At 44.1% G+C, this 16,167-nt stretch overlaps 3 protein-coding genes across 3 annotated transcripts in view; 1 reads left to right on the forward strand and 2 right to left on the reverse strand.

The window, feature by feature from the left end:
• Positions 1 to 1,973, reverse strand: part of six4a (SIX homeobox 4a) — a 5,518-nt gene extending 3,545 nt beyond the window's left edge. The window contains exon 1 of the mRNA XM_058385786.1: positions 1,147 to 1,973. Within this exon, the coding sequence (XP_058241769.1) occupies positions 1,147 to 1,859 (713 nt within the window). The 5' untranslated portion in view covers positions 1,860 to 1,973. The remainder of the gene's footprint in view (positions 1 to 1,146) is intronic.
• A 2,214-nt stretch (positions 1,974 to 4,187) lies between these two features.
• On the forward strand, positions 4,188 to 12,522 carry mnat1 (MNAT1 component of CDK activating kinase). The gene is made up of 8 exons (XM_058386821.1): positions 4,188 to 4,371; positions 5,396 to 5,548; positions 5,757 to 5,830; positions 5,971 to 6,074; positions 6,153 to 6,293; positions 6,667 to 6,798; positions 9,757 to 9,878; positions 12,353 to 12,522. Exons 1-8 carry the CDS (start codon positions 4,283 to 4,285, stop codon positions 12,468 to 12,470), a joined length of 933 nt encoding a protein of 310 aa, XP_058242804.1. The 5' UTR covers positions 4,188 to 4,282; the 3' UTR covers positions 12,471 to 12,522.
• A 136-nt stretch (positions 12,523 to 12,658) lies between these two features.
• The window catches only part of lrrc9 (leucine rich repeat containing 9), a 75,061-nt gene continuing 71,552 nt past the window's right edge, over positions 12,659 to 16,167 (reverse strand). The window contains exons 27-31 of the mRNA XM_058386820.1: positions 14,137 to 14,351; positions 13,960 to 14,028; positions 13,758 to 13,877; positions 13,356 to 13,642; positions 12,659 to 13,282 (exon numbers count right to left, since the gene is read on the reverse strand). Coding sequence (XP_058242803.1) covers positions 13,237 to 13,282; positions 13,356 to 13,642; positions 13,758 to 13,877; positions 13,960 to 14,028; positions 14,137 to 14,351 — 737 coding nt within the window. The 3' untranslated portion in view covers positions 12,659 to 13,236. The remainder of the gene's footprint in view (positions 13,283 to 13,355; positions 13,643 to 13,757; positions 13,878 to 13,959; positions 14,029 to 14,136; positions 14,352 to 16,167) is intronic.

Genomic DNA, 16,167 nt, shown 5'->3' on the forward strand with positions numbered 1-16,167 from the left:
GTGAATTAAGTGAATTAAAAGCTTTCTGTTGGTGACTGACAGGATTATATAAAAGCAGTTTAATTTTTCGTGCCGAGTGAGAGTCACGCTGCTTCCGTTTGCATACACACCTGACACGCAACCACCACACAGACTGATTCACACACACACACACTCCATGTGTCAGACCACTAACTGGGGGTTAGTGTGTATATCACAGCATACAAAACAGCACAGAATAAACCATCTGATTAGTGTTACTGATATCAATACTAACATGAGCTGCAGTATTAACTGAAGAGAAGTTTCGTTATTATTAGTAGTAGTAGTGTTTATAGTGAAGTATTAAGTATTAAATGAAGAGATATTGAAGTATCAAGCATTAGTATTATTATTTTCAGTAGTAGTAGTGTTTATATTGAAGTATTAAATATTAGTTGAAGAAATATTGAAGTATCAAGCGTTAGTATTATTATTAGTTTTAATAGTTTTAGTGTTATCTGGAGTATTAGTAATGGGATCAGTATTAGTGCTGTATTAATATCAGCTCCATCACTCTCAGCTAGTAGAAAAGTATTATGTGTTATTATTATGAGTTATTTATTGTTTTCAGACGAGGTTGTAGTGCTGGTAATATTCTGGTCAGTAGTAAGTGTTTAGCAGGTCCTGATGGTCCTCTTGGTGTGTGTGTGTGTGTGTGTGTGTGTGGTGTTTACAGCGTGCTCTATCAGAGACCTGTCTGTCTCTCAGCTTACTGCAGTGCGTCTGTTTCACTCAGGCTTCCAGTCTCACCGTCCTGATGTGGTCAGTTTGGCAGCAGGAACAGCCATGATGTGAAAAAGTTACACACTGATTCATGCAGGAACACCTTCATCTCAGAGTTGTACAATATTTCGCTTATCTGATTGTTAAAAACTCTTAAAGATGTTTACATAAAAATTCTGAGCCTAAGCCAAAGTTCCCGGAAGCAGCAGAAGTTCCAGCTCCACTTACACACTTTACATCTCGACTTGTTACCTCTTCCAGGTGAAAGATGAAGTTTCGTCAGTTTTTTTCTTCTTCTTGATTTGCCTTTAACCCACAAATAAACCCTGAGATTTATCCGAATCTTCGTTTGCATATTACACGTTTGCCTATAGTTCACAGCTCACCTGCAATGCCTCTCACCTTTTGGACGGATTCCGGTCTCTCTGCCGCCGGTTTTTGAACCAGTTGCTGACCTGAGTGAGCGACAGTCCCGTTACTTTGGCTAGGTTCCTCTTGTCCGCCGGTGACGGGTAGCGATTGCGTGCGTACGCGTCCCGGAGAGCGTTCCGTGAGCGCGCTTTGAAGCAGTACACGGTTTCCTCTCCGTCCCAGATGGTGCGCGGCAGCGGGAACTTCCGGCGCACGCGGTACTTGTCCACAGCGCCGAGCGGGCGGCCGCGTGCCGTCTCCGCCTCCGTGTAGTGCGCCTTGTACCAGAGCTCCTGCAGCGCGGCATGGCACGCGGGGCTGAAGCTGTGACCCTGCAGGATGCCGTACAGCTCGCTGTAGCGCGCCTGGTGGAAGGCGACGAGAGCGCGCGCACGGAGTACACTCTCACCACCGCCGCCGCGCGAGCCGAGAGTGCGCAAGAACCGGGCCAGTCGGTCCACACGTCCAGCCTGCTGCAGCGCCTCGCACACGCATGCCACCTGCTCGGCGGAGAAGCATAGCGGAGACGGGGACGAGGTGGAGGGCGACGAGGATGATGATGAAGGAGAGAAATCAGAGACAGCGGCGGCGGGCGTGCGCGCAAAACACTCAGAGTCGTCCGCGTCCTCGTCGTCTTCCTTTGCGTCCCAGACAGGCGCACGGACCTCCGGTGTCTGACTCAAATTCAGGCCACAGGAAGACATGCCTGAGTTATTTGTTCACGCCATTCAGTCACTCTTCCGCCTCGGATCCGGTTACCGGGTGTCGGGTGTCCTTTCGCCAAATGTTAGTTTTACTCCTCCGAGGAATCCTATCATGACCATCGAAGAGAGGGAGGGTGGAAGGGGAGGGGCGTGGTCCCTTCCAAAAGACTAGACTGGATGAAACGTGGGAGAGGGAGGAGCCAGTTAAAGTTTCACCTGTCACTCAGGTGCACCAGGTGTTTCCTCCACCAGGTGTTGGACAGACCTGATTGGTGAGGGCTCTGTAGAGGCGGGACCAGCGCTTCTGTTACTCAGAAAAAAACACCTCTTATGCTAAGCTCACCTGTGACCATTGGGTCCTTCTGAATGACGCAGGAGCACGGGCGGCCCGTCGGCTAAGGGCAGTTTAGGTTCCCGAGGGTTCCTTCCAGTCCACCACCTGTTAACATAGGGCACTAAAACATGCTCACTGTGTCATGACATCATGTGCAAATCAAACCTCCGGCCAACAACAGTAGTGTAACTGAGCAGAAATCAGCCTGAGGGCTCACCTGCACCAGGTGTTTCCTCTGCAGAGACTCCATCACCTGTCCATCAAGATGCAAACAGTGTCACAGCTCACTTGGGCAAAATGTAAAGAACACCGTGTTCCTGTTATTAATAAATCTCCATCCACAGAAATAAAAAACCTAGAGTGAAAACGTTTTGTGTAAATAAACCTCACCTGATATTTAAATATTCACACTGGCATTATAACAACTAATGCAGAATTAATGCAGAATTATAATAACTAAACAATAACTTTAATAAACATTACAGCGGTTGATTGTGATGTCCACCACTGTACCACACACACACACAAACACACACACATCCTGGAAGGCACCCACTTTGAAAATGGTACATTATTTTATCATTAGACCGGATTAGGGAGTTAACTATACAAACCTGAACTACACGAAACAACCTGTGGAAGACTGTGTGTTATTTATCTTCAGATTTATCTCAGATTTAATGACTTTAAATTAACATCATTCCCAAAATCGCTCACTTTGTCGTGTGTAGGGTGAGTAGGGTTTTCAGACACGTGTCCATACTGACCTACTGCACTCTTACATAAACAAAGGAGGAAAAAAAACCCAAATCTAGAACTCTTTTTTTTAATGGAAGCTGAGAACCTTTAGCTATTTAAAGACTCTATTAACCCCTTGTGTGAATTCTATAAGCACATTACACTGTCATGACCCTTTCCACACACTGGTGCACCATGACTTGGCTATAGGGGTGTAGATCCAGATATATGTTAAAACACAGGAACTAACTGTAAACTATTATTATTATTATTATTATTATTATTATTATTATTATTATAGAATATAGATGGTCACATTCTTCCATTGCTCCGTGGTCCAGTTCTGATGCTCACGTGCCCATTGTTGGCGCTTTTGGAGGTGCACAGGGGTCAGCATGGACACCCTGACCGGTCTGCGGCTACGCGGCCCCATACGCAACAAACTGTGATGCACTGTGTATTGTGATGCACTGTGTATCAGAACCAGCATTAACGTCTTCAGCAGTTTGAGCAACAGTAGCTCGTCTGTTGGATCGGATCACACGGGTCAGCCTTCTCTCCCCACGTGCATCAATGAGCCTTGACCACCCATGACCCTGTCCCCGGTTCACCACTGTTCCTTCCTTGGACCACTTTTGATAGATACTGACCACTGCAGACCGGGAACACCCCACAAGAGCTGCAGTTTTGGAGATGCTCTGATCCAGTGGTCTAGCCATCACAATTTGGCCCTTCGTCAAACTCAAAGCTCAAATCCTTATGCTTGTCCATTTTTCCTGGTTCTAACATCAACTTTGAGGACAAAATGTTGACTTGCTGCCTAATATATCCCACCCACTAACAGGTGCCATGATGAGGAGATACTCAGTCTTACTCACGTCACCTCTCACTGGTCATAATGTTATGCCTGATCGGTGTAGGTATTGCCTGAATTTTTACTCTTGCACTTAACACATAAACACTTCTTAATTAATCTTAATTAATTCAGTTTAGATATTTTAACTTTAGAACAGTTACAAAGTGAAACTGTTGACTTGACAATAAAATAAAAACACGAACAGTTAGGGAATGTTCGGAGTATTAAATCGTTTTGGAAGGAACTTTAGAGCAGATGGATATGTGTTTCCCAGTCCGGAAGACAATTTGTGTGACACCGCGGTGAGAAGCTCGATCCAATCAGATCCCTTCTCCCTTCATAGGAACCCTACACCGTGAAGGAAGCTGTATTATCTACTTAGTGCACTATATGAAGCCTGCACTGAGTGATTGAGGACACGTCCCGCCTCTGAACGACACTGACACACGCTCACACTTCATTCTTGTCTAGAATAAAGAAGTTAGATACACTAAGATGGACGATCAGGGCTGTCCGAGATGCAAAACAACCAAGTACAGAAACCCGTCTTTAAAGCTGATGGTGAATGTGTGCGGACACACACTGTGAGTATGAGCTAGCTGTGATTAGCCTGTTCATTGGTCACTCAGTAATGCCACAGAGCCAAGGCCAGCTGGTGATTAGTTCTGTGTTTAAATAGATTTCCATATATTTCCCTGTTATTCAGACACACACATACACACACACACACACACACACACACACACACACACACACACACAGACAGACAGAGCCCTGTTTGACCGGCAGCTCAGTGGAGCACAGGGTAGCGGTCAGTGTTCTTGCAGCTCTGCAGATGGACTCAGTAATTGTAGCGCGAGCTGTGTGTGTGGAGTTGATGACAGACCCCGTGGTTGTACAGATCATTGAACTGACATTACTGCAGGGTTGAATTAGGAAGATGATTTACTCAGTTAGGGGGACAGGTTTAGAGGTTTTGGAGATTTTTTTTTTCCTCTCAGATGAACAGACTGGAAATGCTCCTTCTCATATCTGGACAAAACCCGTGAAGGTGTGATGTGATTCAGGATGTTGTGTCCTCTTCGTCCTTGTCCAGAGGAGAAGAGTGTGTTCTGCTGAATGAGACGAGCCTGCAGGACTGCTGACTGTGGGATGACACACACACACACACACACACACACACACACACACACAGAGGATGTAAATAAAGCATTTAATATAAAAAAAACTATTAAAGTTAGTTAAAGTAAGGTTTGTTTAACCTTTTGGACTGTCTGTAGGGCACAGGGTGGAGGTTTGATTCAGGATGCAGTCAGTTTTGTCCCTTGCGTCCTCCTCGTCCTCTTTGTCCTGGGAGAGGACAGTGTTGTTTTTTTTTCTGCTGAATGAGAGAAGCGTTCAGGAGTGCTGACTGAGACACACAAACACACGAGGCATTTATTACAGTGTGTCGACGTGTGTTTGGATACATGCCAACTAGCTGTCTCCCTCTCCACACACACACACACACACACACACACACACAGTGCATAAAACAGTAATACTGACACACTGTATAATAGAAATATTTGGAATCTTTTATCATTTCTTCCACCTGTGTGTGTGTAGGTGTGAGAACTGCGTGGAGATGTTGTTTGTGCGAGGTTCAAGTAACTGTGTCCAGTGTGACACTCCACTCAGGAAGAGCAACTTCCGCCTTCAGCTCTTCGAGGATCCTGCTGTGGATAAAGAGGTGGAGATCCGCAAGAAGGTGCTCAAAATGTGAGTGTGGGTGTGTGTGTGTGTGTGTGAGAGAGAGGGGGAGGGGGGGTATGTTCTATATTTCATGACAAGATTTATATTATACACTACAGAGCTGCTGAGTTCTGGACACTGATTGGTCAGAACATGTTGATTAGTTTTATCTGAACATCACAACTTTATACACTCATTAAACTAACATTTCTCTCTCTCACACACACACACACAGATATAATAAGCGTGATGTGGACTTCCCCAGTCTGCGAGAGTATAATGACTATCTGGAGCAGGTGGAGGAAATCGGTGAGAGGATGAAATTATTATTTTTGTTTTTAATGAAAGTGTGAGTTATGATGTCATCATGAGGTCAGGATGGTGGGTCAGAGTAATGACATAGTGTATATCTCAATAAGTGTGTAATGTGTGTGTGTGTGTGTGTCCAGTGTTTAACCTGACGAATAACGTGGATATAGAGAACACCAAGCAGATGATGGAGCAGTACCAGAGAGACAACAGAGACATCATCCAGAGAAACAAGGCCAAACTGGTGTGTGTGCGTGTGTGTGTGCGTGTGTTAACAACCTCCACATTTGAAGGTGATGTAAACGTGGTGTTTTCACTGCAGACGAGGGAGCAGGAGGAGCTGGAGGAGCTCCTGTTAATGGAGCAGCAGGATCTGGAGATGAAGAGGCTGGAGAACCTGCAGGAGGAAAAGAGGCACTTAAACAACAAGAGGAAAAACAAACAGGCCCTGCTTGATGAGCTGGTACACACACACACACACACACACACACTCACACACACATTTCTGCCTCAAACCTTCTGCAGTGATGTCACACACATTCACTGATGTGAAACTTCAAATCTTCTACTGAAGCCACACCCCCTCTTGCCCCACCTCTGAATATTTGAAAGTGTATAGATGATTATATATTGATTTTTGCTTCACAATCTGTACTGTATGGTGTGAGGAGAGTGATGTAACAGTCTGCTTAGTGGATGTTGAGCTTGTGTGTGTGTGTGTGTGTGTGTGAAACCATGTCCATGGTTAAAAACCCCGGACACAACTAACCTGCAGGTTCAATTATGCCTATGTGTATTTATTAACTGTGAGTGTGTGTGTGTGTGTGTGTGTGCAGGAGAGCTCCCATTTGCCCGCTACCCTTCTCTTAGCGCAACATAAAGAGCGAGCGGCTCAGCTGGAGAGTCAGATCGAGAAACAGAAACAGACCGTCAAACCTGCCACCATCTTCTCCACTGGCATACTGATGGTGAGTCTCTCACACACACACACACACACACACACACACACACAACAACAGCAATGTGGCTTGAATCTGCGTGTCTCCTCCAATCACAAAAGCCTGAGAATTCGTTTCTATGACAACAAATGTAGCGGAGACAGGCATGCTAGTTTCGTAGCTTGTGGGAGATTTTCAGCTAATCCTCAACAGAAGGCTAATATCATGTTAAAACTGCTCAGTTTCAATAAGCAGAAACTCGGTGTGTGAAAGAGAAAACGTCTCTGTTTAAGAAAAGCGGGACTGGAACGCAGGCTGTGGTCACCTCGTTCTCCCCGCCACAAACCAATGTGCTTAATTTGTAAAGAAAGCGTGTCCATCGTAAAGCGTGGTAACGTCGGGCGCCACTACCAGGCCTCGCATGCAAATCGTAAACAAAGCAAGGCCACAGAACAGAGGAAAGAACCACAAATATAACCCAGCTAAAATCCTCAGGTCATCAGGCCAGTAAAACCCGATCAGCAGTGGGTCAGACACTTCACTCAGACTGAAATAAAGGCTCGTGAGGGCGGGGATACTGGGAGAAAACCAGCAGATGAAATGGAAGCGTAGTGAAGTCACTGGGTCTGCCAGGATTCTGCTCATTTGTCCTCTTCGGACCGTCAGTTCTGAGGAAATGTAGTAAGTGGATCTCCAGGGTTTCTGTCCTGCGTTCCTCTGATCTAGAAACTGATGAGAACATTCAGAGGTCAAGTGACTAGAGCATCAACTTCAATCTCTTTAAAGTTATTGTTAAAATCCTGTTTTTAAAATAGAGCTTCAGGTAAAAAATTGAGTTACGATGTAGGATCAAACATTTCTATTAGAATCTTGTACTGCGTTAAGATTTTATTCTTTTTATTTCTACTGAAGCTCTAGGTGTAAAAGCTGCACATCATTTCTGCTAACATATAAATGAACGCTTAACGAGTAGAAATGCTTCCTTTCTTTAACATTGATGAAGCGAAACTTTTAGAATTGAAAGTGATTTATTGTGATTTTTCTAATGATTTAAATGAAGCTTGATTCTTCCCTAGGGTTAAAGTTAGAAGATTTCAGAGGCTTTATGGCGAAACTTGAAAATTCTCTTTACTTTAAGCTCTGAAATATTTGTTTAACTAGAATCTTTGAGAAATTTTGTTAGACAATTTTGTAGAATATTAATAAACTGACTTCAGTTAAACATTCCTATAATTGCAGTAAAGTTAAAGCCCCATCTGTGTTCATATAGAGAATTGTAATAAATAATTATTAGGAAAGTTTATGATGTTTAACTCCTGTAGTATCTTAGTTTTTTTTCTAGACTCTCAGGACGGTCAGTGACTTTGCTCTGAATCAGAACTTAGACTCTTCTATAACACTGCAGGTATTAAGGATGTTCCAGTGACCGTCCGACGGTCAGGAGGTTTAATGAACTTTAATATCGCAGAAACACCTCGCATTTTAATCAGAATACAGTTCCAGTATTTTAAGGCTCCGTTATTTCAGGTGGAATCCTCTCCTGTCTCCGGTTTTATTTGGAATCAATAAAACATTTTTTTTAAATGGAAGTTATGATGTTAATACAGTTAATAAACTGCAGCACTTTTCCCTGTTTACTCTCTCATTGAAATCAAACTAACTAAAGCTAACTTATTACACACACACACACATACACACAAGGGGGTTGGATCTCACTACAGACTTGTTCTGCCGGTTCTCACACACACACACTTAATGCGGTGTGTTGTGTCTATTGAATACAATTGTTGACCACAAGTCTTGAGCTCTTTGTGACACACACACACACACACACACACGGCTGTTTGTGCTTCTGTGTATTTTGAGTCCTGCATCTTTGTTTGATTTGCAGAAACAGGTGAGGGTTCAATTGTACACCTGTGTGCACATGTGTGTGAAATATATTGTACAGTTAAGCTATTTGTGTGTGTGTGTGCGTGTGGGAGCGTATGTTTATGCATGAATGTCTCATAGAGAATTTAAATTAGTTGACCTTCAGGTATCCTAAGGATTTGCATGGTCAGATTTTATGTGTGTGTGTGTGTGTGTGTGTGTGTCTGTCTGTCTGTCCCACCTTGCAAACAATTTCAGAAATGTCTAAAAGCAGTGATGAGTTTACGTCCAGCTTCAGAGTTAATACTGCAAACAAGCACCGATTAAGGGGCGGAGTCTTCTCTGGAGAACATCCCTGATTGGTCAGTGGTGTTCTTCACTGAATGACTGACTCTAACAAAAACTGCAGAACAACTAACACACAAGCAGCTGGATTCAGATGTACAGTTTTAGATGCTGTGTGTGTGTGTGTGTGTGTGTGTGTTCATTTCTCTATGCATGATGTGTGTGTCTTCAGCATATTGTGGAGTTTTCCACTTGAATCAGAATGTGATGACAGGGTAATATGTGGGAATAGCGTGTGTGTGTGTGAGAGAGAGAGAGAGAGAGAGAGAGAAAGAGAGACCGAGAAAGACAGACAGAGAGAGAGAGAGAGACAGAGCACGAGAGAGTCACAGAGAGAGAGACAGAGAGAGCGAGAGACAGACAGAGGGTAACCTCAAATCTGATTAGTTTATTAGTGACTAGTGCTGTATAGCTAAAACACACTAACTATTATAAAATGTGTGTGTGTGTGGTTATGCTTTCAAGGTGCCCTTGTTCAGGAGTTCAACTCACTAACAGCTAGCACCCTCTCACTGTCTGTCTCTACCTGTCTGTCCCTTGGTGTCTGTCTCTCTCCCCCTCTCTCTCCCTGTCTGTCTCTCTCTGTCCCTCGTTTTCTGTCTCTCCCCTGTCTCTCTCCCCTCTTTCTCTCCCTGTCTGTCTCTCCCTGTCTGTCTCTCAGTCTTGGTTTATTGCTGTACAAAGTATTGTTTAAAAGTTTATAAAAACAGACTTTACAAAACTAATTCTGTCTGTCCTCACTCTGTGTGTGTGTGTGTGTGTGTGTTTCAGGGTCAGACGGTGTCTCTGGCTCCAGTTGCTCGGATGGAGGAGGTTTTGTATCGGTACTACCCTCTCCAAATTGAAACCTGTGGCCCTGCAGTGCCTGAACTGGAGCAGCTGGCCAGACTGGGGTGAGTTTAATCCCGGTCCTCCACCTCATGACCACTGGACAGTTTTAGCCAGAAACGCAGAGGTTTAACCCTTTGATCTCACAGGGATTTAATCTGATTCTGATTCTTTAGGAAGTGATTCAATACATTACAATGCGATTTGATTTCAGTTTCAGAGAATTAGTGCAAAATTCCAGTGTGTAATTACATCATTATTACGGTGTAATAAACTAGATTCAGCTAGATATTAATGACTTACGGATTAGACAGAGTATATAGTGGGACCCACTGTTACTGTTTCTCTGTCTATTTTTCTGTGTGTGTGTGTGACAGAGATAAATGATTAGTTCTTAATCAAACAAATAGACCACATTTCCCATGATACACACAGGACATGTACTGACAGTTCTGTCATATTTGCAGTTTTATGCTACAGTTCAGTTCACAGTGGCTGTGACCATATACACACACACACATACACACACACACACACAGCCATGCCCTCACCAGCCCCTCTGATGTGGAACAGGGAGCAAACAGGCGGATCCTCTTCTCTTTCCTTTCCCATTATTTTCATGTATGGAGAGACTCTTTTTGAACTACACACACACACACACAGATGGGGTATTTTAGAAGTGCTGTTTGTCTTGGTTAGGTATTGAGAGAGAGTGTGTGTGTGTTGGTCAGTGTGACAGCAGAGTCAATGGTGATTTATGTTGGACTAGAGTGTGTTTTGGGACTCTCTCCCTCTCTCACACACACACACAGTTCTGTACCTCTATAAATAAAGGTTGGGCTGGGCGCATTATTAAAGACAGCTGTGCTTTGTGTGTGTGTGTGTGTGTGTGTGTGGTTTTGCATTGTGTTTTGAGGCTCTGAATGAGCTTCATATTCAGAATACTTGGGTTTTTTTCTTCTTTTGCTCTCTCTCTCTCTCTCTCCCTCTCTCTCTTTCTATCTCTCTCTCTCTCTCTCTCTCTCTCTCTCTCACTCACTCACTCACCTGATGGAAAGCCACTTATTTTCTGCGATGAAGTGGAGGATGAAGAGTAAAACAACAGAAACAGAGGGAAGAGAAGGAAAAAAGAGAGTGAAAAGAATTCTGGATGTTAAATGAAACAGTTTAACTAACTTTCAGAATTATAGAAATCTCTCACACACACACACACAAAGTGTCCCATGTGCAATGTGATGGAGAGTGGTGAGTGTGTGTGCGTGTGAGAGAGAGAGAGAGAGATTGTTGTCTTTCTCTCCTTTAGTCTGTTTTTCTTTCCCTCTTCCCACTGACACTCTGACGCCATAAATCTGCCCGCCTGTGTACAACACACACACACACACACACACACACACACACAGTACGTGAGTGTGTGCAGTTATTGTGTAGAATCTTCCAGTCTCGTTCTGAATGATGAATCTGACCACTGGATTGAAATCCTGGCGTTTCACTGGTCTGCAATAATCAGATAACCGCTGAGATCAGATACTGACCAGATTATCAGTGTGCACTGTGAGAGAATAATGGAGTCTGACCCCTGCGCTCTAATCCGAACCTGTGCTCAGATCCAGAAACTGCTGAACTCGCTGAAACATCTTCCCAGAAGCGCAGGACAGTGTGTGATGAAGATGGAGAAGGTTCTGGAGGGACGTGTTGAGACTGGCGTATCTGCTAATCTCTGTCTGATTGTACATTTGGATATGCAGATGAGCTCAAAGCAGTGTTTGACTTGCAAACTGTTTCTATCGTTTGTGTGTGTGTGTGTGTGTGTGGGAGAGGTGTGTGTGATGCTTGTAGTCAAATCCTGATGCATAATGAAATATAAAGAGGCTTTAAGTTTCCTCTGAAGATGTTCTTTTCTCCATGGGTAAAGAAATGTTATTCTTTATTATAGATTATAGCTGTAAGATTTCTGGAAAGATTCTGAATGTATTTCTTTATATTCAGTTGATGTAAAGACACACTGACCGTAATCACAGCGGCTGTGACCCTCAGTGTAGTGAAGGAGCCTGGACTAAATGCAGCAGATTTTGGGAATTGTTGATTAAATATAAATTGTGATCTTAAGATTTTTAAGGAAGTAGCTTTTCAGCACGGATCACTGAGTAACTGTAGGAAGAAGCGGTCAGAGGTGAAGGGTTAGACTGTGAGGAGAGGTGGTGATGTGTGCTGTAGGAGTGTGTCGCCCCCTGCAGGACACAAATACACACACCTCCACTTCCTCCTGCTCTCCTAATGTTGGTCAGAAATGTTTATAAAAAAGTTGTGTTTAGATTAATATCAGTCATCATCACTGCAGCCGTGTTCCACTATAACACTGTCTACTGCAGGAGATACAACACATCTAATGCTCTCAAAACCACACACACACACATGACTTCTAGTACCTTAATACAAGGAGGACCAGTCACTCAGTGTGTGTAGTACTCCTGAATGTAATGATTTATTCATCTTTACTTTTTGTATTCCCATCTCTCTCTCTCTCTCTCTCTCTCCTCAGTTATCTGAATCATGTAAGAGTGGCGACTCAGCAGGATTTAGCAGGAGGCTATACAGCAGGTCTGGCGTGTCACCGAGCCGTGCAGGACGCCTTCAGTGGTCTCTTCCCCTGCACATAACCGTGTATGTGTGTTCATCTCTCACACACACACACACACACACACACACACAGTACATTCAAAGCTTGTGTTTGTAGCAGAATATGGAGGACCGACAACTGACTGCCGCTCTGAGGATACTGATGATTAAAACACCACATGATGAAAAGTGCTTCAGATGCTCACACACAGTGTCAGTATGAAAAAAAGACTGTAATAACAGTGTGTGTGTGTGTGTTTGGAAGATGTCTCACACAGTTAAACACTGCACAGTGCTGTGTGTTAGTTTTTAACATGTACAGGTATTTTTCTAAATGTTTTTGTGAGTGTATTTGGTTTAAATAATAAACTTCCTTTTGGTTATTTTGTCTGGACTGGTCGTGTGGGTGGGGGTGTGTGTGGGTGTGGGTGGGTGTGAGGGTGTGGGTGTGGGTGGGTGTGAGGGTGTGTGTGAGTGGGTGTGAGTGTGTGTGTGAGTGGGTGTGAGTGTGTGTGTGAGTGGGTGTGCATGTGTGTGTGGCAGTCCTGACCTGTCTGTGGCCATCTTTGCTGTCCATCTTCACCTCCAAAACCAATTTGTCCCTGTCTCACTACCCACAGTGCCAAAGAAGTGGGCGTGGCTCCCCCCCCACATACACACACACACAAATACTTCTTAATTACTCGAGTATAAATTGCAGTAGCCAATGCAGTGTTGCATTTTTACATATTTATATACATTTGTACATAAACATATATATATATATATATATAGATAATTTCTTTATAAAATAGACAGATGAGGAGGTCAGGCATCAGTGTATCGGGGGGGACGCTTGGTTCCACTGGGATACCTGTGGAATGTAAAGCAGTTATTATATATACAGGAGTGTGTGTGTGTATGTGTGTATGTGTGTGTGTGTATACCTGCTCTCAGACTCCGTGTGTGTGTTATATCCTCGGTGACAATGGTGCAGTAGTCCTGTGAGACTCAGTGCACCTCTGAGTGTGTTACTCTGAGCACTGCGTGATGGTGTCACTGCCGCTCTCTGCCTCTTATCTGCACGTTTATAGTGTGTGTCCTCGGCAGAAATGCTGAGAAAGCTCTCGTGACCAAGCAGGTGGTGTGTGCCGACCCCCAGGGCTGAATTTCGGGCAGGAGGAGCGCGACACAGTACAACAGGAAATGGCACATCCACCGAGGAGGGTGTGTCCTGTAACCAGAGCAACATCCAAAACACACAATCAGAAGAGAGAAAAGAAATTAAGAAAGTCATGACCTCCTTTATCTTCAGACCTGTGTGTGTGTGTGTGTGTGTGTGTGTGTACCTCAGTACACATTAACTCTGCTCGTGTGCGTTCCTCTACTGTGATTGTGATTCCATCAAGGACCTGCAGCTGAGGGAGACGCAGAACCACAGACGGCCTGTGGAGGGAGCGCCGTGCCACCTACACACACACACAAACACAGTTATTATAATATGACATAAAGGATTGAAATGCTCTCTCAGGGTATGTATGTGTGTCTCACCGGATTGCCCAGCACAGACAGCTCTATAAGTGACGTAAGACCCTCCAGTTTATCCAACTCAGTGATATCCTACAACACACACACACACAATACAGGGATGTATAGAGAAATGTACACAATGTACACACTCAATCAGTTTTCTCCATCTGTCCCTTCAGGTGTGTGTGTGTGTGTTACCTGCAGCTTGTTGTTGTTGAGGTGCAGGCGCTGCAGGTGTGTGAGCTGCAGGTGTGTGAGGCTGCGCAGGCGGTTGTCATTCAGGCTCAGCTCAATCAGGCGTGTGTGTGAGCTGAACCATTTCTCACAGAGCGTCTTCACTCGGTTCTGATCCATCACTAACTCACGCAGAAGACACAGTCCATCCAAACCCTCCACCTGCACTATCTCATTACCTTATACACACACACACACACACACACACACACACACACACACAATAATTAAAGATATTTACATGCTGCCATTCACTTGTAAGCAGCAGTATGTCATTTTTTTTACAGAACCTCAGTGCTCTGTTACAGCACACTACCTTAACACACAACAATCTGATCTCACAGAATCGGACAGAAATGATATTGATTGATTGGTTGATATTATCTGCCTTTCCAGAGATAGAGGTGGAGCTAAGCAGCTCATTTCCAGGAAAAAAAAAGTAAAGTCAAGCATGAAACAAAGAACCTTCACAGGGCGCTGCTGGTAATGACATTTACTCCAAAATGCTGTTAAAATTGGTATTTTTTAAAAATTAACGTGAAAATACAAACTGTAGCTTTAACTTAGGGAGAGCTAATGAGATCGGTCTCTGATATGCTTTCATACAGAGGTGTGTTGTGTTGTGTGTGTAGTGTTGTGTTGTGTTGTGTGTGATGTGTTGTGTGTGTTGTGTGTGTGTGTTGTGTGTGTTGTGTGTGTTGTGTTGTGTTTTGTTGTGTTGTGTGTGTTGTGTGTGTTGTGTTGTGTGTGTTGTGTTGTGTTGTGTGTGTGTTGTGTTGTGTGTGTGTGTGTTGTGTGTGTTGTGTTGTGTTGTGTGTTGTGTGTGTTGTGTTGTGTGTGTTGTGTGTGATGTGTTGTGTGTGTTGTGTTGTGTGTGTTGTGTGATGTGTGTTGTGTGTGATGTGTTGTGTGTCTTGTGTTGTGTGTGATGTGTGTGTTGTGTGTGTTGTGTTGTGTGTGTTGTGTTGTGTGTGTTGTGTGATGTGTGTTGTGTGTGTTGTGTTGTGTGTCTTGTGTTGTGTGTTGTGTGTGTTGTGTGTGTTGTGTCACCCTGCAGGAACAGAGCTCTAAGGCCGCTCAGGCGACTCAGCTGCACATCGCTCAGGTTTGAGATGCCGTTATAGCTGAGATGGAGGACCTCCAAGCTGTGTGTTGTGTGTGTTGTGTGTTGTGTGTGATGTGTTGTGTGTGTTGTGTTGTGTGTCTTGTGCTGTGTGTTGTGTGTGTTGTGTGTCTTGTGTGTGATGTGTTGTGTGTGTTGTGTGTGATCTGTGTTGTGTGTGTTGTGTGTCGTGTGTGTTGTGTGTCTTGTGTTGAGTGTTGTGTGTGATGTGTGTCTTGTGTTGTGTGTGTTGTGTGTGTTGTGTGTGATGTGTTGTGTGTTGTGTGTTGTGTGATGTGTGATGTGTGATGTGTTGTGTTGTGTGTGTTGTGTTGTGTGTGTTGTGTGTGATGTGTTGTGTGTTGTGTGTGTTGTGTTGTGTGTGTTGTGTGTGATGTGTTGTGTGTGTTGTGTTGTGTGTTGTGTGTGTTGTGTTGTGTGTGTTGTGTTGTGTGTGATGTGTTGTGTGTGTTGTGTGTGTTGTGTTGTGTGTGATGTGTTGTGTGTCTTGTGTTGTGTGTCTTGTGTGTCTTGTGTTGTGTGTGTTGTGTGTGATGTGTTGTGTGTTGTGTGATGTGTTGTGTTGTGTGTGTTGTGTTGTGTGTGTTGTGTGTGATGTGTTGTGTGTTGTGTGTGTTGTGTTGTGTGTGTTGTGTGTGATGTGTTGTGTGTGTTGTGTTGTGTGTTGTGTGTGTTGTGTTGTGTGTGTTGTGTGTGTTGTGTTGTGTGTCTTGTGTTGTGTGTGTTGTGTGTGTTGTGTGTGTTGTGTTGTGTGTGATGTGTTGTGTGTCTTGTGTTGTGTGTTGTGTGTGTTGTGTGTGTTGTGTCACCCTGCAGGAACAGAGCTCTAAGGCCGCTCAGGCGACTCAGCTGCACATCGCTCAGGTTTGAGA

This window comes from Hemibagrus wyckioides, linkage group LG03, assembly GCF_019097595.1.
Source record: "Hemibagrus wyckioides isolate EC202008001 linkage group LG03, SWU_Hwy_1.0, whole genome shotgun sequence".
Taxonomy (NCBI): Eukaryota; Metazoa; Chordata; class Actinopteri; order Siluriformes; family Bagridae; genus Hemibagrus; species Hemibagrus wyckioides.

Excerpts from the sequence above, each read along its gene's own strand:
- mnat1 (XM_058386821.1), top strand. The coding sequence starts at position 4,283 with ATGGACGATCAGGGCTGTCCGAGATGCAAAACAACCAAGTACAGAAAC. Across the intron at positions 6,294-6,666 it reads AGGCCCTGCTTGATGAGCTG|GAGAGCTCCCATTTGCCCGC; the intron begins GTACACACACAC and ends GTGTGTGTGCAG. Across the intron at positions 6,799-9,756 it reads TCTCCACTGGCATACTGATG|GGTCAGACGGTGTCTCTGGC; the intron begins GTGAGTCTCTCA and ends TGTGTGTTTCAG.